This window comes from Orussus abietinus, unplaced genomic scaffold, assembly GCF_000612105.2.
Source record: "Orussus abietinus isolate OABI.00-Male unplaced genomic scaffold, Oabi_2.0 scaffold230, whole genome shotgun sequence".
NCBI lineage: Eukaryota > Metazoa > Arthropoda > Insecta > Hymenoptera > Orussidae > Orussus > Orussus abietinus.
The window spans coordinates 114210-131101 of NW_019394379.1; the positions used below are offsets into that span (position 1 = coordinate 114210).

Genomic DNA, 16892 nt, shown 5'->3' on the forward strand with positions numbered 1-16892 from the left:
TATAGCTCCACCGCGCATCGAGATATAATAGATACTTATATATGCATACGCGCGGAGAAAGAGAGAGAAAGATTGAGATCGAGTCGAAGAGGGAAACGTCCAACCGAAGGAGAAAACCGAAGCAAGCACTCGAAACGGTAGCTGGATGCACGCGCGTATGCACGCGAGGCCCCGGCAGAGTCCGCGCCGAAGAGTGCACTTGGCGCGGAACTCTGCCGAGTCTCTTTCCGCGCGCGGACCCCAAAGTCGCGGGGCCCGTCGCTACTCGGACGAATCCACAAGCCTGCCCACCCACGGTACACACATTACAAAGCTAGTATTACGGAAATTCGTGACTTAAATCCAGATATGGAAATGAAAATGGATGGCACGAAAACGAGAGGAAGAAAATAATGAAAAACAGAGTTCCTAGAGCAACGGTAGAGATTCCCGCGTTGGCCGGGACCGGGCACGAAATCGGGCCCGTGAATTCGTTCGGGCGAGCTCTGAGATCGGTCGGGCCCCTCGAGGAGGTCGTCGGGAATCGTCGACGGGCCCCGACGCGGCAAGGACGCCGGTCGGAGTACCGCATCTCCGACGAGGCGTCGCGCCGTTGCGCGTATTATCATTAGCCCCGTCGTAACTACTCTTATCATGATTAATATTATCGCTATCATCCTTATTATTAGTATTAATTATTAATTATTATTGATATTATCATCACTGCTACTATTACTTCCGCTACCGATCCTGTACTAGTGTCTACGATAATTGGCGTTAACCCAATCGCCACGTCGCGCGGTACGTCGGGCCTGCGATGGCCGAAGGTTTGGGCCCGTAGGTCCCCCCGTACCTGTATTATTTATTTATTTCTTCGTTGCGTTCGTACCGTTCTTTTTGCGGCCCTTCCGAAGTGTCTCCGGGATAGGTGGAGCGCGCGAACATACGTACGTGGATAATGTCAGTACGTCGATGAGAGAACGGCGGCCCCAGAAATTGGGCCCGACCCGCGTCGCGGTGGACTCGGGTCGTCCTCCTGGTCCTCGCTCGCAGAGAAAAAGAGAGAAAGAGAGAGAGAGAGAATGAGATTGCGCGTGTGTCCGTATATTTAAGAGTTACTGTAAATACGGTGTCGCCGGACTCCAAGCGGATCGCTACACGTATGTACATTCCCAGCTGAGAGTAGGGATGGGACCGGAACTGGGACGATCCAGGGATCTGGATCATTTTCGAAATCGTACAATCGTATTTCGAGTCGTTCTCGTCAGCTTGGGTGGACCAGGCTTTGCCTAGGGTCACGATGGGCCCTCACTCGTCGAGGAGTGCCGATCAGTATTGCAGGCCGCCCCGTGGGTCCCAAAATCGGTTCGGACCCATCCCTCGCTGAGAGTGAGCCGAATCATTCCAAAGTCAGTATTGAAGATATCCGTCTATTGCCCCCTCCCGCCCTCCCCGGCCTGTGTCTCTCTTCCCTTCGCCGGACTGATCGTAGTTCGACTTTTGCGTGCAAGCGCGAGGACCTCGGGAGCACGGTTTTTATTGTCGGATTTTCGCATTTTCGCATTTTTGAATTTTCGAATTTTCGCATTTTCGCATTTTCGAATCTTCGCATTTTCGAATTTTCGTATTTTCATATTTTCGTATTTTCGAATTTTCGCATTTTCGCATTTTTCGAATTTTCGCATTTTTGAATCTTCGAATTTTCACATTTTCGCACTTTCGACCAACCTCGGGCCAGACATGGCTCTTCTGTATCGAGCCGTGCTCCCGGGATCGCTCACGAAAAAATTCTCGTCCGATACCCACGAGTCTCCTAACCCTGGCGAGATATATTTCCCTCGGCCCAAAGATGCCCCCTCGCTCGCGTCGCTGCATCTCTTCGGCCGACAAAAGAAAAGGGGAAAAAAAAGAAAAGAAAAAAAAAATCCCGAGACATCGCTCGACTACCGCAGCAGCGCGTACGCAGCCGTAAAGATAAGGATCCTTCCGTAAAACTGACCAGTACCTTATCACCAGGTTAATCAAGTCCACCGAGATTACATTCGCTAGAATTTAATCCACCCGAAGATCTCGACACCGATTACCTGTTCCGTACCTTTGTGTATATCTTTCTTTTTTTAAGTCCTCTCAAAAAGACACGTCACGTGATCGATGGCGTTCAATGGCTCGAAATAAAGTGCTTTTGTGTGAATCGATACTCGCGCATTTGTTGCATCCAAAGTCATATCGCGGCGTCGGTAGATTACAATTGGACCGGTAAAGCTAACGAAAATCCGTAATAAGAAATTCAAGAAAGTCGATCAACGACCTAACGTATCCTTGCGACATGCGACATGCAGCGGCGCGACGAGTCGAGGCTTCCCGAGCGAGGGCGAGTTTTGCGTGCACCGGAGCCGCTCGCTTCGTGGACAGGAAGTACACGAGCTTACGCGAGGAAGCTCATCGAGATCGGTATTTATGCGAGTCGCGGATTTATTGTAGAATCGCGGGTGTCGATCGCGGCCGCGCACGCCCCGTGGAATTACGCCGACCCGTGCAGGCAACGACGACGATTTTACTTACTTTTACAGTCACGCGACGCGCGGCCCCCTCCCCCCGCAGGTGGCTTTTATTTATTTCTATTCGAGCCGTTTCGACTGCGTCTTATTTATATATATATATATATAAAGTACATATATATAAATCCATATAAATACATGTAACCGCATTGAGGAGCTCGTCGCGTGCCCGGCGACGTTGCGATCGCAGCCTAAGGACCTGAGCGGAGCAGGTGCGTCTCTATGTGAAATACAAACCTCTACCGGTGTATACGTATACATATGTATATGCACGTATATATGTAATTGTGTATCAGTATGTATAATATATCTATGCATGTATTGCCGCGCATACCCGCCCGTGCGTGCGCCCACTGCTGTATGCACGCGTGCCTATGCCTCGAGAGATACATCATACATATATCTATCCTAGCCGATGTATACGCACACGTATATGTACATGTATGTATGTGCGTATGCGTCCACGCAGATGTCTGAATCTATTCTTGTTTATGAATACACGGGTTAATCAAGTAAGCTCCCTTGAATTATTGCTCCTCGTGGATGTTATCGACCTGCGCTAGCGCGTAGAATTCCCCGGGTATTTAGGGATCTTTCCTCCCAGAAGTTTCCTCTACCCTCTCGCCCAGATGTGCATGAATCAAACGTACGTGGAAATTAAAAAGAGTCGGGGATTCGTACCGTAAAGGGAGGGATCACTTACGAGCGGTTTAATTCATTCCCACCGATCGGCGTTATCTGATTCCTATTTATGGGCGCGTTCCTCTGGCGATAAACCTTGATCTGTCTGGCGATCGATTAAAAAGTTCACATCCGGCGCTAATAATCGAAGGATCGTGACTATGTGTCGACGGTTGGACACTTGTTGCCCTAAAAGAAGAATCGAACTCGTGAGCGATAACGCGCGAACGCGACACCGCGTCCCACGCGCACGCGAGCGCGCAGCTGTGGAGTGCACTTTCCTATTGACATTGCAGCCAGCCTGGCGTGTCGAGCACGGTGCATAACACTGCATAAATACTGGAAAATAAGGCCGACCGACTCTCGGCTTAAGCGGGCCGTTTAAAATGACGAGAATGGGGCACCTGAGGGGGTCAATCTTTCGTAAACCTTTCTCGAACAATGTGTTGCGCCGCCACTGAGGGGTAACAGGAGGCAAGTGCTGTAGTCGTCCGCATCCTCCACCGGGGGGCAGCACAGGACGCGATCGCACGACCCTGCCCATGAGCAATCTCCCAACTCATCTCTGGCCGAGGCGCGAAATATTATACGATCTGATTTTAGGCCGGAGTTAGGTCTAACGCACTCGAGTCGATCGACTTTATATTTCATGCTTCAATGTAGTCTTATAAAAAGTATTTCGACGTTCAAGGATTTTAAACTTCCCGCTTCACTAACATGGGAGTATACATAGGAGAATAAAATAGAATTTGACGTAATACGTTCGAGTTCGGTAAATTCAAATGGAGGAGATAGAATCGCGCGATCGGAGGCCATTACTTGACCTGCGCAGTACGCTGCGCCGATGCTCCTAATCGCGTCAGCCGTGTTATAATCGGCAATTAGAAGTTGCGATCTTTTATAGTTAAGCTTATATTTATAACTCACTTATTTCTGGTGGATGGACTCCGCGATGCGAACTGGCCGGCCAAAAGAATCCTTCTTGAATTGCAGTGAAAACACGTGAGAAAAACAAAAACACTTTTCCCTCTATTTTCATGTAACGTGCGGGACGACGAATTAACTGGACTATGAACCGCCAGGAACGACGTGGTAGCGCCATCTGTTAGGATCACAAGGAATTATAACTTGCTCTGTAGGTGAATTCCAAAGTTAGGTCAAAAATTCGTTTTACTGCGCCGCTAACTTTTTTACTAATTGCAAGCTGGTATTTTGTTGCACAGAACTAATGGAATTAGCTAATTAAAAATATTTAATCAGACAAATGGTGAGTACGATGAATTTATATCTCTTATTAATAAAATCTGAGTGACATAGAACAATGCTATCCCAGTAAATTAATATTATAATGTGTACAATACAATGAAATGGTTCAACGTATATAAATAATACAAATTCTTAGGACTTTTATTCACATACTCTAAAGTTCTACATGTTATATGCGTGCGCGTTGTTTATAGTTATGTATTATGTCATGATACAACACTAAAAGAGGAGAAAAGGCTTTCAAGTTGTACTTTGATATGATGGTTCCCTGACGATGTTGTGCTTCGAGAGAATACGTCCAGCAATTAAGTACCGGCTGCCAGAATAAAACGTACAACTTTATTCTTTGGCATCTGCTAAATTTACTTCCACGAGAAGATTCTCTCAAATAAGGTGAAAGGCACATTACCAAAATAAAATCAACTGTCACCAATAATATCGATTATTACTGCAATAGAATCTTCTGGCAGAAATAGAGTTTAAATGATAGAATTATGTCAGAGATATGCAAATATGAAGCTGTTCGTGATTGGTACGAGTTATTACTATTTGAATATGGCAAAGTCATTTGATCTTGAACCTTCAATATGCATTCTTTAAAGCTGCATTGCTAAAACGAAATGTAACGGTATGTATATTGGCGCTGACAAGACTTTAAAAAAATTTATATAAATAGATACAATAATTCCTTAGATCGATGTGGTAACATTAGAAAAAATCTGTATATATGCTTGAAAAAGATTGATTTTTCCATTTCATTTTACGAGCTGAACACCATTTGAAACAAGCACGGTTAAGCATCCGAGTATCCGATCGATTAAAGACCGATTCCTTCAATTTAATTCAAAAGACAATCAAGAACAGTTAATTAACCGCTCGTAGAAGTTATATAAAATTTGATTTTAAAGACATTTGAAGGAGTTGATCCTAATTCGACAGATACATAAAATCAATGCACTCAGCCAAGCCGGAATAAATCATTCCCGAACATATTACAGGTACAGAATACATCAAGTCTTATACAAAAACATCCATTTTGAAGCTATTGTTCTATGGCGAAACCTCAAAGAGAATACTTACACTAGGTCTACTGAACGTTACTTGTTCACAATTTGTACTCTGTTCTCGGTATATCGTTAATTAATTAGTACGGTATTATGCTTCATTCACAAGCGGGTAACTTTTGGACAATAAGGACCGGTGATATTTCAGTAATCATGAGAGCTGTCTTAACAGGGTCTGGCCCCTTAATCTTGTTGTATAAAAATACTTCTATTACCTTATTATCTACATGCAATTTTTTGATTAGAATTAAAAATAGCTGTACACGTGTTAACCCTCCGCGTCGCGCCTTAGCAGAGCAAATATCCGTGAATTAATTTTACAAACGCACATTAACCATAATTTTTAAGATCATTGCTTCTCATTTACAAACTATTATGTCACATGCCTACTGTAGCCCACCGATTGTTCTAAAAGAAAAGTCCATAGATCAAGGGACCATTGATGGAACTTGAGATTACGGTTACCAAAAAATTCATTACCCTCGATTTTAGGGCCACCTTGAACACTTAATTCCACTGCCCTGACCAGATACACAGGTACCTCGTCTAGTACCGAGTCTCATATAGGCCGACACAGTCAAAGGCACAAGGTACGACAGAGATATTAAGACGTAACGCGCGTTTCTTCTCGTCCATGCGAATTTCAAAGAACGCTCTTCGGTTGAAACTTCATAGCCGTAAAATATAAATCGTGAAAAATGGCAATTCTAGCATCCTCCACAAAAAGGTTCAATCACGGCTTTGAAACTGGTATACCATGCACCCGAAACCTGTAGAGGCAAGTGTACTCGAGCTGGCCATGATTACTGTGTATCTTCAATTCAACATATTCATAGGGTACCGAGAACTCCATTTCCTGCTGACGAATATAAACCCTCGTTAAAGGAAAAATAACTTATAAACGTTTAATAATTGACATTACCTTGGCAGGGAAATATTGTAAGCTCTCGTCCGAGTCCACAAACTCATAGTCCCCAAGCATTACAGGATCCGGATCGGTTTCGTACCTAAAGCCCTGTAAACGATTTCCGTCGAGTTCTTTTAGCACCGAGATTTTAAAGAAACTGCATAACAAGAGGTGCACTTACCCAGACATTAAACTTCCGCGGTGCACTCTTCATTTCCCCGCTCGGTAAAAGGGATTTAGGAACATGCTCCAATGTGAAACCCGTTACATATATGAAGCTCCGTAATTTAATTAACAAATGTCCGGGAAAATCTTGAAACGCCCAACATACACCAGGCTGCAAGGGGTTTCCTTGTATTACGGTCCTTGGGTCATTGCTGCCATAATATATTGTATAGCCCAAAAACTTGTAGACTCGTGTACCGATATCATATGGCTGGGTGCAACGTGTGCTGATGATCTGACCACCTAGAAGAATGAACGGTCTTAAACTGGTCCTTAAATTCATATTTTGAGTAATCACTAACTATCTCGGCATCTCACCAGCAGACTCGAGAGCGTAATCTGCTTTTCCGGTCTTATCAGCGTCGTATATCTTCAATGTTTCCTTGACTATCCTGCGCATCTCCGCCTCCGCAAATCCCGTACCTAGATTGGCAACACTCTGACTTCCATATTTCTCTTGCACTTCTACAGCCATCACACCAATTGCATAAATATCAATATCACTCGTTAGCTATTGAACATCATTACTGACTCTACAAACCTTTATCCTTCAGCGCCTGGGCATCTCTCTGTTCGCTGAGAATATTTTTCACGAGATTAGTTATCTCGTCCTTAGCACTAGCACTAGCAAAATATCCGGATACCGACTGCTCCAGGTATTTCTCAACATCCTTTTCGGCAAGAGTTAATGCAGAATCCTTACAACAAGACTTAAGCTGGGAATAGTCCTCTCGCAGTGATTCCAACTCGAATTTGATCGCCCTGATTTCATCCGCCTTGTCCTGGCTCGTAATCTTCTCCTCTAGTTTCTCTCCGAGATCGGTCAGTTTGTTCTGAGCAGTAAATTATTAACGTTACCCTCCAGTACCGCAATGCTGTACAAATTATATACTCACATTGTAAAGCGTCCAAACGTTCTTACTATTTTCCTCCAGCACATCTGCTATGCGACTAACGTTAGTAAGGATTTCCTGTGAAAGATTTAAATGAGTCATTTAAACGTGACGGTTAATTTGAACACTTTCTTACCGCTTGCCTTTGGCTACCAGCTTCTAGTTTCTGAATCCTGTCTGCCAACAGTTGGACGAGCACGTTTAAATCATCGTCCCTGAACGATGACCTTTCGGTGGAATCATTTCTTACACTCCTGACAGTGTTTATCCCGACATCCTTTATTACAGGTTCCAGAACCTTGCCAATGGAGGGAAATGGCAAGGCGGATAATACAGACGGTAGAAACCACCACCCTGAAATGGTTCCGCTCCGATTAATAACAGAAAAAGAGAAAAAGTGTGTTCGTACATGATCCTTCTCTGGTTACCGTATCGACTCCATACTGGTCCGTGCAGTGAGTTTTACTTTTTTTTCCCCCCTCTCTCTCTGTCTTTCAATTCGGATCAAATGTTTGCATGGAATGAATTTACTGACGTAGCCAGTGGAGTTCTTTGCGATACGATACGGTAACTGAGAGAAGGATAGACGAAGGAACTCACCGCAGAAATGGCTTTCCTTGGAATCGTCCCTGACTCCCCAAAAGTGAAACCCTCCGGACTTGCCTCCAGTAAAGTTAACCTCCCTCTATCCTTCTCCCATTTTAACCCTTTTGCACCCTTTGTTATCAAAAAACTTGAAAACTCTTCACATGTTACTGGGGCTGTCACCATACGTTTCATATTGTCTCTTATTGTACCAATGTTTATTGCTAGTTGTTTCGTACGAGTGTACAGGAACAATTAAATGTAGTATGAACGTGCTTGAGTCCATGTATGAGGAAAGAATAAAGTAAAATGTACTCAAGAAAAAAATAATAGTGCTACCTTTAAAGGTAATTCCTACCATTCTGAGTATACGAACAATGGTAATTTCAATTATATTAGTCACACCGTTTGTATACATGTTTCATGGTTAATTCCCAACGTAAAATATTGTTATAAAGTCAACACAATGCATTACACAATTAATACATTAGATATTTCACGGGCATTATAATGTAAATAAAATTGACGTACTAAATAAACGTATAACATATATATTAATCACGGAGAAAAGCAGCATTGTCGACTTTTAAATGATTGTACCCCACTGTTAGAAATTTTAATTACCACAAAATAAATTCTAATTAAAACAAAAATACCTATACGTATGATACATACGAGTAAATTAACATATTTCCATATTGCGTTTATAATGAAACACATATTATCCTAAATCCCTGGCAAAATATAAGACTACATTAATCCGAAATATAAAATTAAATTATTAGTAACTGCAACTGATATATTGATAAATAAAAGTTAATCCAAATTATTCTACTACATTTGACACGCAAAAATACATACAGTAATCATGAATGTATTAATAAAAATAACAATCCAATTCCTTTTTGGATTAATCTTTAAAAGTTTTTCTCTCAGATGTTATAATTCTATCAAAAATAAGGAATGGTGATTATTATACTGAAATCTAAAAGTAGAACCATAAAAAATCGGCAGAATTCAGATTGTGCTTATAATTATCCTATAAGCATTCTAAAATCATACTATTTATTCATTTAGCAGAATTCACCATTGTCGATATCTGGTATATGGACCACGAACCAAAACGCACTACGTTTCTGATGTATCCGGATATAAACGAAAAAAACATTCGTATTAGTTGCGCAGAAGTAGATGGAAAATAATATTACGATACTCTTAAAATTACTCCCTAGCCTAATTTAACATTTGTAGAATTATCGCCAAGTAACATTCCAGCCAATGTTAGGTAGCACAGGCCAAGACACGTTCATACTGCCAAATTGGGGCAGGGTAAAGTTTTGAATACTTGAAATGTATTTTATCAAATGATGGTACTCAATTAACGTTAAATTACTAATATCGTTAATGGCGTTGTAAGTTATATCTGGCAAGTCTTTATAAACATTCTGCAGAGAGTTCAAATTAGTATGGTTATACTTTTGTAAGACGTAAGTGCCTGAAACAGATAAAAGATAAAGGCCACACTAGGCTTAGTTATCTTTTGAAGTTTTCAGGTTGAGACCTCGTAACACCCTGTTCAGAAATATGAAACCCGAGGTTTCAAGAAAGGTTCATGAATGATATCAAGTCATCGTAATATTTATTTAAAGAGTGACTCACCGGCTAAGAGAATAGGTGGCAGCATAAGGAGCCAAAGGATTTTAGGATGCTGATTATGTATTCGTTCTCTGACACTGGATGCTCGATTTAATAACCAGGAATCCCAGAGAATTATTTTCATCAGTAATAGATAGACATACTGTAACATACGATCCACTGGCTTTCGCACCTTTGTCCATCTAGACTCTGGGGAACAAAATATAAATTAGATATGTTGTTCTATCTGTTCATTTAACAAAATTTATACAATTGATGAGAGCCTACCTTGATAAGTTCGATAATCGTGATTGATGTCATACCGCTTACTTCTCCCTTCTCTTAAACCAACTACTTCAAGTACTTTAAAGAACCATGTCCTCGTCGTTTCTTGAATCCATTCAGTGATCTTCCATTTTTTATCGATACGTGTCCTTACTGTGACAGCTTCATCCAGTTCTGCATCGGAATCAAGTTGGGTTACACGTCCAAGTTTACGATTGAGAGATTCCACCAAAGAATTGTTCCGCCATGTATAACTGTACAGTTTCAATATAAGGATAAGTCTCAATCCACAAATTTCATTTTCTTTTTTCTCTTATGTATACTAACCTTCCTCCTTTTATTTCAGGATAGGGGTTTCCTGAATCTGCATAAATTACCTCCCGACGGGTTTTGTAATGTTCAACGTGCGTTGTCTTGTACATCGTGGTATGTGCACCACTTTCCGTTTTATGAGAACTTGAAGAAAGACGGGAATCTCGATCGAGAAACTATACAGTGAAATAAAATTAAGAAATTGAGGGATTTTAGTATATGTCGAGAAACAAACAGATAATAAAAGTGGAAATACTAACCATAAGATCTTGTTGATTAATGTCACCAGTATCTGTCGTATCCACAAAACTTCCTGTCAAACTGTCCACTGTTTGTGATGGATTCAAACTTTGTTGACTAAATGATCCACCACTACCAAGAGTACTACTACTGTCCGAATGGATTGAGCATCGAGACATATTTGGCATTGCCAAAATGCCTGGTGCAATTTCATAGCGACATTGAGAATGCCGTGAATATGTATAATCTGTCTTGGGAAAAACGCTACAACAAATCAATTATAATTTAAAGAAACTTATTGCTCTTTGTGCAAGAATTACTCTGTGATATAACCAACTCCTTGATAAGACCAGTGACCTTCTAAATATATAATGCCAAGTATGACTAAATTCAGTTACAGTTTTCATAATAATCACACAATGAAGATCAACTTAAGGTCAGCTTAGTTTGAATACATTCTCAGTCGAAGTATATCATGTTCGGTAACCGTGCCTATTACTGATTTATACAAGTGTGCTACATCAAACACCTAATATTAAACAATATAATCAAGATTAAATTGAACTTACTTCCACCATTCTCCAGCTTTCTTATAGATTTCATAAGCAGAGCCTGGTCTTTTCGGAGGATCATCGCGTTCACCTTCTTCTGAAGAGTAATCACTTGTGAGAGTTCGTTTTGGAGTAACGCTTTTCCTCTTGCGCTCCAATTTGCTATTAACAATGTTTTCTTTAACTTCACTTTGTCCATTAGCAAATATCTGCCTTCTAACTCGTTGACGCTCGGAGCGACGTTCAATTTTCTTAGCAGAAGCTGAAGAAGAATCTTGCAAATGACTTTTATTTTCAGAAGAAGCCTCCAATGGAACAACTTCTTCTTTCTGCTCTACGATAGGTTCCATATTCTTATCGGAAACCTTGGTGGTACTTACGGGCCTATAATACCAAATGATTAAAAGAAGTTTATGAACTAGTGTCAAGTAAGTTATATTCTCCATTTTAAACGAATGCATACAAAGATTTTGAACTGGATCTTCGAGAATTGATATGTCCAGGTGTAAGAGATCGCTCTCGGCTTTTACTTCTTAAAGAGTAATGATGCTCCATGGACTCCGATTCCTGAATTTCACGACTCAATACCTGAGGCGTTTCCGAACGTGACCTACTCCTGCTGCGTAACTCATAATGATGCTGCTCCGCCTCCATGTTAACTGCAAATATTATATCCTAAATCGAACTACTAATAAGACAGTTGAGTTACCCCTATTTCCACGATTTGATTTCTAACAAAGTAATTTTACATTGAAGCTATATAGGATGCCGTATTAGACCCTACCCATTACCGGGGTCATACATTTGGGAAGATCTAAAAATAGCAGCCACCTCGAAGTATAAAAACAGCTCCCATTGCTTATTCTCTCCCCTTTCCAGTTTTACCTCTCCCTCGACCCTGTGGATCCCTAAATTCCTAAATCTCAAAAGAAACCTCCCTCGGCATTCCGAAACCAAAAACCTTCGTCCAGTATTTTACGCAATAATGGATGCTTTCTAAATCCAGTGATGTTGCTTTTTATGACTGCATCCATTTACTCTAAATTCCTCAAGTAAAATAAGAAAAGATTTAGGGTTCATACGAGTGAAATAATATTTCCATTGACACTTAAATAAACATTAATCGGCATGTCAAAGGAGTACTATCTGATCGTTATAGTACTACTGTGGAGCTAAAAACACATGCTACAAAAGCGCAATACCCGCCTCTGTAACGTGACGTCTTCTATAAATAAGGAGCTTACCGTAGTCGCGTTTGCGTAGGTGTAAGATCGTCGCTTATATATCGTAATAAGTTGAGAGCACTCACACAGATCGAGGTGCAATCAAGAAAATACGATTCGCGTTATAGCAAGGCGTAGGAATGCGTCGCATCTCAGTCTGTAATATGTCAACATCGACGCGTCTTACCACCGAATGCAGTCACTTAATACACACGCACGCGCGACCGATTTTTAACGATGACTCACAATTTCGCTTCTACTCCGAATGCCTTTCGCGAGATTATACAAGAATATCCGACTTGCGGAGCAGCTCTTTTCCTTGCGCCCGAAGCAATCTCCCGTGTCCCTGGCCGCCCTGACAGAGCCACGCCGATCTGTAACGAAACAGTAACGTAAAATAGGAACAAAAACGCGGCAAACGGAGTAGGGGAATTGGCCAACTGCATACGCGTGCACACACTGTTACCCAATGTGGTAAATGCGTGTAGGAATGCGTGTGGGATGTCAAGTGGTGCACATCACGCATAAGCAGTGAATCTATGGCGAAGAATTGAGGAAATTTAAATTTTTGCTGAGTTGGAGGGACCTGATAATTGGGAAATATGGATAGACTTCGCTCCCCGGTCGGATGATGGCGGCACCATCGGCGCGAGTTACGTGTAGGTGCCCCCAACCATTCCTTAATATGTTTCTTATGATTTTGTAGATAGCAGATGGGATTAATCGACAATTGCAGCAAGATAAGCATATTTTTTACAGAAAGAAATTCCAATTGTTCGTTAAGCGACCTGTATATCGATGGAGGAAAATGTAGCTGCATTCCATCTCGTGTTTTCTCCATTCGAAGCCTATTCAAAACTGTAGCAACCTTAGACCACGTATATCTAGACCTCGCAATGACCTCCCACTCCAAGATTTTCGGTAACCAGAATGGTTTTAACTGTATGATGAGTTGTCGGGACACGTGGTACTTTCGTTAACCCCTTCCATTGCAAGACGTCTAGATAAATATATGGTCTAAAATCTGATTGAGCCGAGTGCCGTCGGCACACGTGGTTCATGTGATATTCAAGTTACCCCTTCCACTGCTATGCGAGGTCTAGATATTTATCGTCTAAGGTCAGCAACAGCCAGCGACGTATATAGAAGTGGTACTAACTGGTACCCAGTTTCACGCTACTTTTACTGTGTTTTTATCAACAAAACAGCTCGTTCAACTAGTGACGATACTATGTCTCTCAACCGAATTAAAAAACGATAGGAGAAAGACATTGGACATATTCTCAAGTGCCGTAACCGAGAGTAAATCGGGGAAAAAATTCTGAGCCCTTCTATAGGGTACAGTTTCTGCTAGCGATACCCTTGCGTCTCTCCGACCATGCTCGCTCTCCTCTCCGATTCTTTTTAATTAAAGGACGGGAGAGGAGGCAGCGCTCATGAGTCTTTTCTGACAGACGTCAAAACGCTAGTCAGAGCAAAGAAGCGAGAGGCCGTGATAGAACGGTTCTCCGGAAACGGCGGCGTCGTCAACGATGGCAGACAACGGTGAAAGGGACGAGCCGTCTCGACCTTTGGCAAACCATATGACAGACAGCTCCGAAGAAGCCGCCAGGACGCCCTCGCCGTCTTCGTTCTCAGTCTCTGACGATGCGGAAAAAGCACGTGGCCTTGAACCTGCAGGAAGATCGTCGAAGGGAGCCAACACAAACCGTGTTAGAACCGACCAATCGACAGGTTCAGTACGACCCTGCCCCTTGACAATGGTACCCGTTAAAGGTCTCTATACAATAATAATTATGTCACAGGTACCAAATTGCCCCGTCGAGACGAGAATCCGTTCAGCTTTAAACACTTTTTAAAAAATGATCCGTCGACGAATTATCAGCTAACTGGAGCCAGACCAAAGGTGTACTCTCCGCTTGCTAACACGAGTCCCGAGCCTAGCAGTCTTGACAGCGAGAGTGGAGTTTACGCTAGAAATCCCACAGAACTGCCAGACTTTGTACAAGACCATTTGGTTATTGAACAGTGTTACTTGAATCACGATGCCGTTGCTCAACCTATCGTCGACATTGAAAATCTCCCAGATTTTGCCCTTAATAGCATGGAGACACGAAAACCTCGGCATCGTAGCGAGCCAGAGAAGGGACAATCGAGTGTTCTTGATGACCTTCCGTTTGATCTTACCGGAAGTTTGGTTAGAAGGGAGAGAGAACGTTCTATGCCAAATACAAATCATCCAGGTCCCTTGGACCTTCCTACATTTGATAGGCCCAATGATGAACCAGCCGAACGCCTGAAATCATTTGGTGATCACTTGATATTTAAACTATATTGAATACGTTATGTAATAAGATCCCTCGTGATTGCTCCTATATTAGGACTGTTAGTAAGAGATTGAAATTAACTTACAGGGCTTATGTATAACCTACCCTTGGGACCTAGTGAATCCGATCCTAACGATGCTGGGGCGGCAGCTTGGAGTTGTCCACCAAATAATGCAACTAATATCACCAAGTCGTTACCAGACTTCTTAAGTGATGGACCTATTCGAAGCAGAGTACCTCCACCATCTGATGCAGGACCTGGTCCTGCTGCACCGGAGCCTATCGACCGACGGGTGTGTATATTTTCTCAGAGGCAGATCCACAGCAATAACATTTTTTCTATGTCCTAATTTTATATGATTATGAATATTCTTTTCTTAGTTAGTTTTGGAAAATGAAAGGCTACGCCAGGAATTGGAGGCTGCTCATAGACAACTGGAAAAAAGATCAAGGAGGTACTTGATATGATATAATTAAGTAATTTTCTGTAATGCATGCATTTTAATGTGAATGGGTATTACAGAATACAGTTGTTAGAAGTAGAACTGGCATCTAGAAAAGCTGTAGTTTTCGAAGAAACTGCACATCTGGAAAAGGCTATGGAACAAGTAGAAGACAATTTGAAACGTAGCACGGTATGAAAGAAAAACATCATGTGCTAAGTTTATACACATTACAATAAAGTATTAAAGATTTGATCTTTTACAGAAGAGAGCTGTTAGTGCAGAGAACACCGTAACGGCTCTGAAGCAAGAATTAAAAGTATTAATGGTATGTTCAAATACTAATTGTACATAAATAGATTCATTACTTCATTTCGTCGTGAATTAATTTGGTTTATACTGTTTAGCAGTGGATTTTCGGAGTGAATAATTTAACGTTGTATTTAGACAGAAATATCAATGCTACGTGCGGAGAACAGAGAACTCAGGGGGGACATGGGTGCCAGTTCTAATTACAGCGGTTCTGTTAATTTAGACAGAAGGATAAGAAGACTGGCAACTGATTTGCGATCAGCTGCGTCTAGTGCAGAAGTATCGTTAAGGTATGGTATACTCATATTACATGTAGATAAATCTGTAACTAATATCCGATTTCAATACCTAATATAATTCGCGATTTAAAAACGATTGAAAAGCACGTATGTATACATTGACAGTTGTTGAACGATGGAAAGTGTTATGTCTTTCCTGATCCATGTTTTATCATAAATACTCACAAGTAATATATTTTCTTTTACAGGCAATTAATGTCTGGTGTGGATAACTTAAGAGTCCTCGCTTCAGCTTTAGAAAACGTCGACAGGATAGAAGATCGCACCAAAGACTTTGTATCGGACTTCGACGAGGATAATGCCGCCGGGCCAGCATTGTAAATGTTCCGTTTGTCCTGCTTTTCCTTTAGCGTCATGTATGCGCCCTGCTAGATCCGCCGCGGCAAGTTCCTCAAAATCTCGGCACGTCGTTGGATATCGCGTTTTCCCGGAAAACAGCTTTGACTCTTTCACACTGTGAGACATGTTATTTATAACTTATTTGTTATATTTTTCTATTCGTTAATTATACGGGGTGCTCGAGGTCCGTGTAATACAAAGTAACTGAGAATACGAGGGTATTCGATCACATAAAAGAGACACTCAAACGAACAACTAACGAATGTTAGTTTTTTACATGTCAATCATCGTCAAGACCAGTCTTCCGACTTGCAAAGATTGTGTCTCGACGTTAATGTTCGGACAATAGGTCTGATAAATGTCCCGAAAGTTCGTGAAAGCGCAGCTTGTCATTCGCAACTTCACCAATTGTTACAGCTGTATATTTTTGAAGCCTCAGATATATTTCCTTAGCCGATCATCTCTGAATCTACATTAATAGGGTACGGTGGTCCTGCACGAATGGGAAACCAGTGTCATGCCAATAGCGCAGGGTAATGAGAGACAGTATTCTGCGCCGACAATGCGAAAAGTGAGAAGAAATAAATTAATTACCTGAATACTTATTCAAAGTTGTTTTTTATATAACTACACTCGCGTAACATGTATCTATTAATGTGTGCCTGTTATTTCCTACCCAAAGAGTGATCTATTTCCGAATAAATATATTGTCACACTTCACTTTATTCCATTGTTAGATAAAACGAGAAATGTTGTAATAAGTGGTAT

At 41.6% G+C, this 16892-nt stretch overlaps 3 protein-coding genes across 9 annotated transcripts in view; 1 reads left to right on the forward strand and 2 right to left on the reverse strand.

Moving 5' to 3' along the window:
- Nucleotides 1-4515, reverse strand: part of LOC105700102 (peroxisomal leader peptide-processing protease) — a 69331-nt gene extending 64816 nt beyond the window's left edge. For all 3 annotated transcript variants that reach the window (XM_012425692.2, XM_012425694.2, XM_012425691.2), the window contains exon 1: nucleotides 4146-4515. The gene's annotated coding sequence lies outside the window, so the exon portion shown is untranslated. The remainder of the gene's footprint in view (nucleotides 1-4145) is intronic.
- Nucleotides 4516-5102: 587 nt separating this feature from the next.
- Nucleotides 5103-13014, reverse strand: LOC105700101. Of its 5 annotated transcripts, none has more exons than XR_002762157.1 (15): nucleotides 12426-13008; nucleotides 11645-11840; nucleotides 11200-11565; nucleotides 10651-10894; nucleotides 10406-10566; nucleotides 10082-10332; nucleotides 9818-10003; nucleotides 7710-7927; nucleotides 7577-7651; nucleotides 7222-7513; nucleotides 6999-7145; nucleotides 6637-6923; nucleotides 6471-6563; nucleotides 6029-6407; nucleotides 5103-5956 (listed from the first exon to the last, which is right to left on the reverse strand). XR_002762157.1 is itself a non-coding variant. In XM_012425689.2 (15 exons), the coding sequence occupies exons 3-15, from the start codon at nucleotides 11833-11835 to the stop codon at nucleotides 6282-6284; spliced, it is 2637 nt and encodes an 878-aa protein (XP_012281112.1). In that variant the 5' UTR covers nucleotides 11836-11840; nucleotides 12426-12778; nucleotides 12853-13008; the 3' UTR covers nucleotides 5103-6281. The 5 variants fall into 5 exon arrangements, 4 of the variants coding, with proteins under 4 accessions (XP_012281112.1, XP_023287834.1, XP_023287833.1 ...); XM_012425689.2 differs by having other exon boundaries at nucleotides 5103-6407; nucleotides 12426-12778; nucleotides 12853-13008; XM_023432066.1 differs by having other exon boundaries at nucleotides 5103-6407; nucleotides 6999-7103; nucleotides 12426-13014.
- A 449-nt stretch (nucleotides 13015-13463) lies between these two features.
- LOC105700106 lies at nucleotides 13464-16849 on the forward strand. Its single transcript, XM_012425702.2, has 8 exons — nucleotides 13464-14138; nucleotides 14210-14713; nucleotides 14819-15024; nucleotides 15113-15186; nucleotides 15255-15366; nucleotides 15440-15502; nucleotides 15622-15776; nucleotides 15974-16849. The coding sequence occupies exons 1-8, from the start codon at nucleotides 13937-13939 to the stop codon at nucleotides 16104-16106; spliced, it is 1449 nt and encodes a 482-aa protein (XP_012281125.1). The 5' UTR covers nucleotides 13464-13936; the 3' UTR covers nucleotides 16107-16849.
- The last annotated feature ends 43 nt before the right edge of the window (nucleotides 16850-16892 follow it).

What these genes read in the sequence shown, in the direction of transcription:
- LOC105700101 (XM_023432065.1), bottom strand. Translation starts at nt 11,835, where the DNA reads ATGGAGGCGGAGCAGCATCATTATGAGTTACGCAGCAGGAGTAGGTCA. An exon ending in CGATTATCGAACTTATCAAG is followed by an intron (nt 10,004 to 10,081) that starts GTAGGCTCTCAT and finishes TTTGTTCCCCAG; the next exon opens with AGTCTAGATGGACAAAGGTG. An exon ending in TTACGCTCTCGAGTCTGCTG is followed by an intron (nt 6,924 to 6,998) that starts GTGAGATGCCGA and finishes TCATTCTTCTAG; the next exon opens with GTGGTCAGATCATCAGCACA.
- LOC105700106 (XM_012425702.2), top strand. Translation starts at nt 13,937, where the DNA reads ATGGCAGACAACGGTGAAAGGGACGAGCCGTCTCGACCTTTGGCAAAC. An exon ending in CTGGAAAAAAGATCAAGGAG is followed by an intron (nt 15,187 to 15,254) that starts GTACTTGATATG and finishes TGGGTATTACAG; the next exon opens with AATACAGTTGTTAGAAGTAG. An exon ending in ACAATTTGAAACGTAGCACG is followed by an intron (nt 15,367 to 15,439) that starts GTATGAAAGAAA and finishes GATCTTTTACAG; the next exon opens with AAGAGAGCTGTTAGTGCAGA.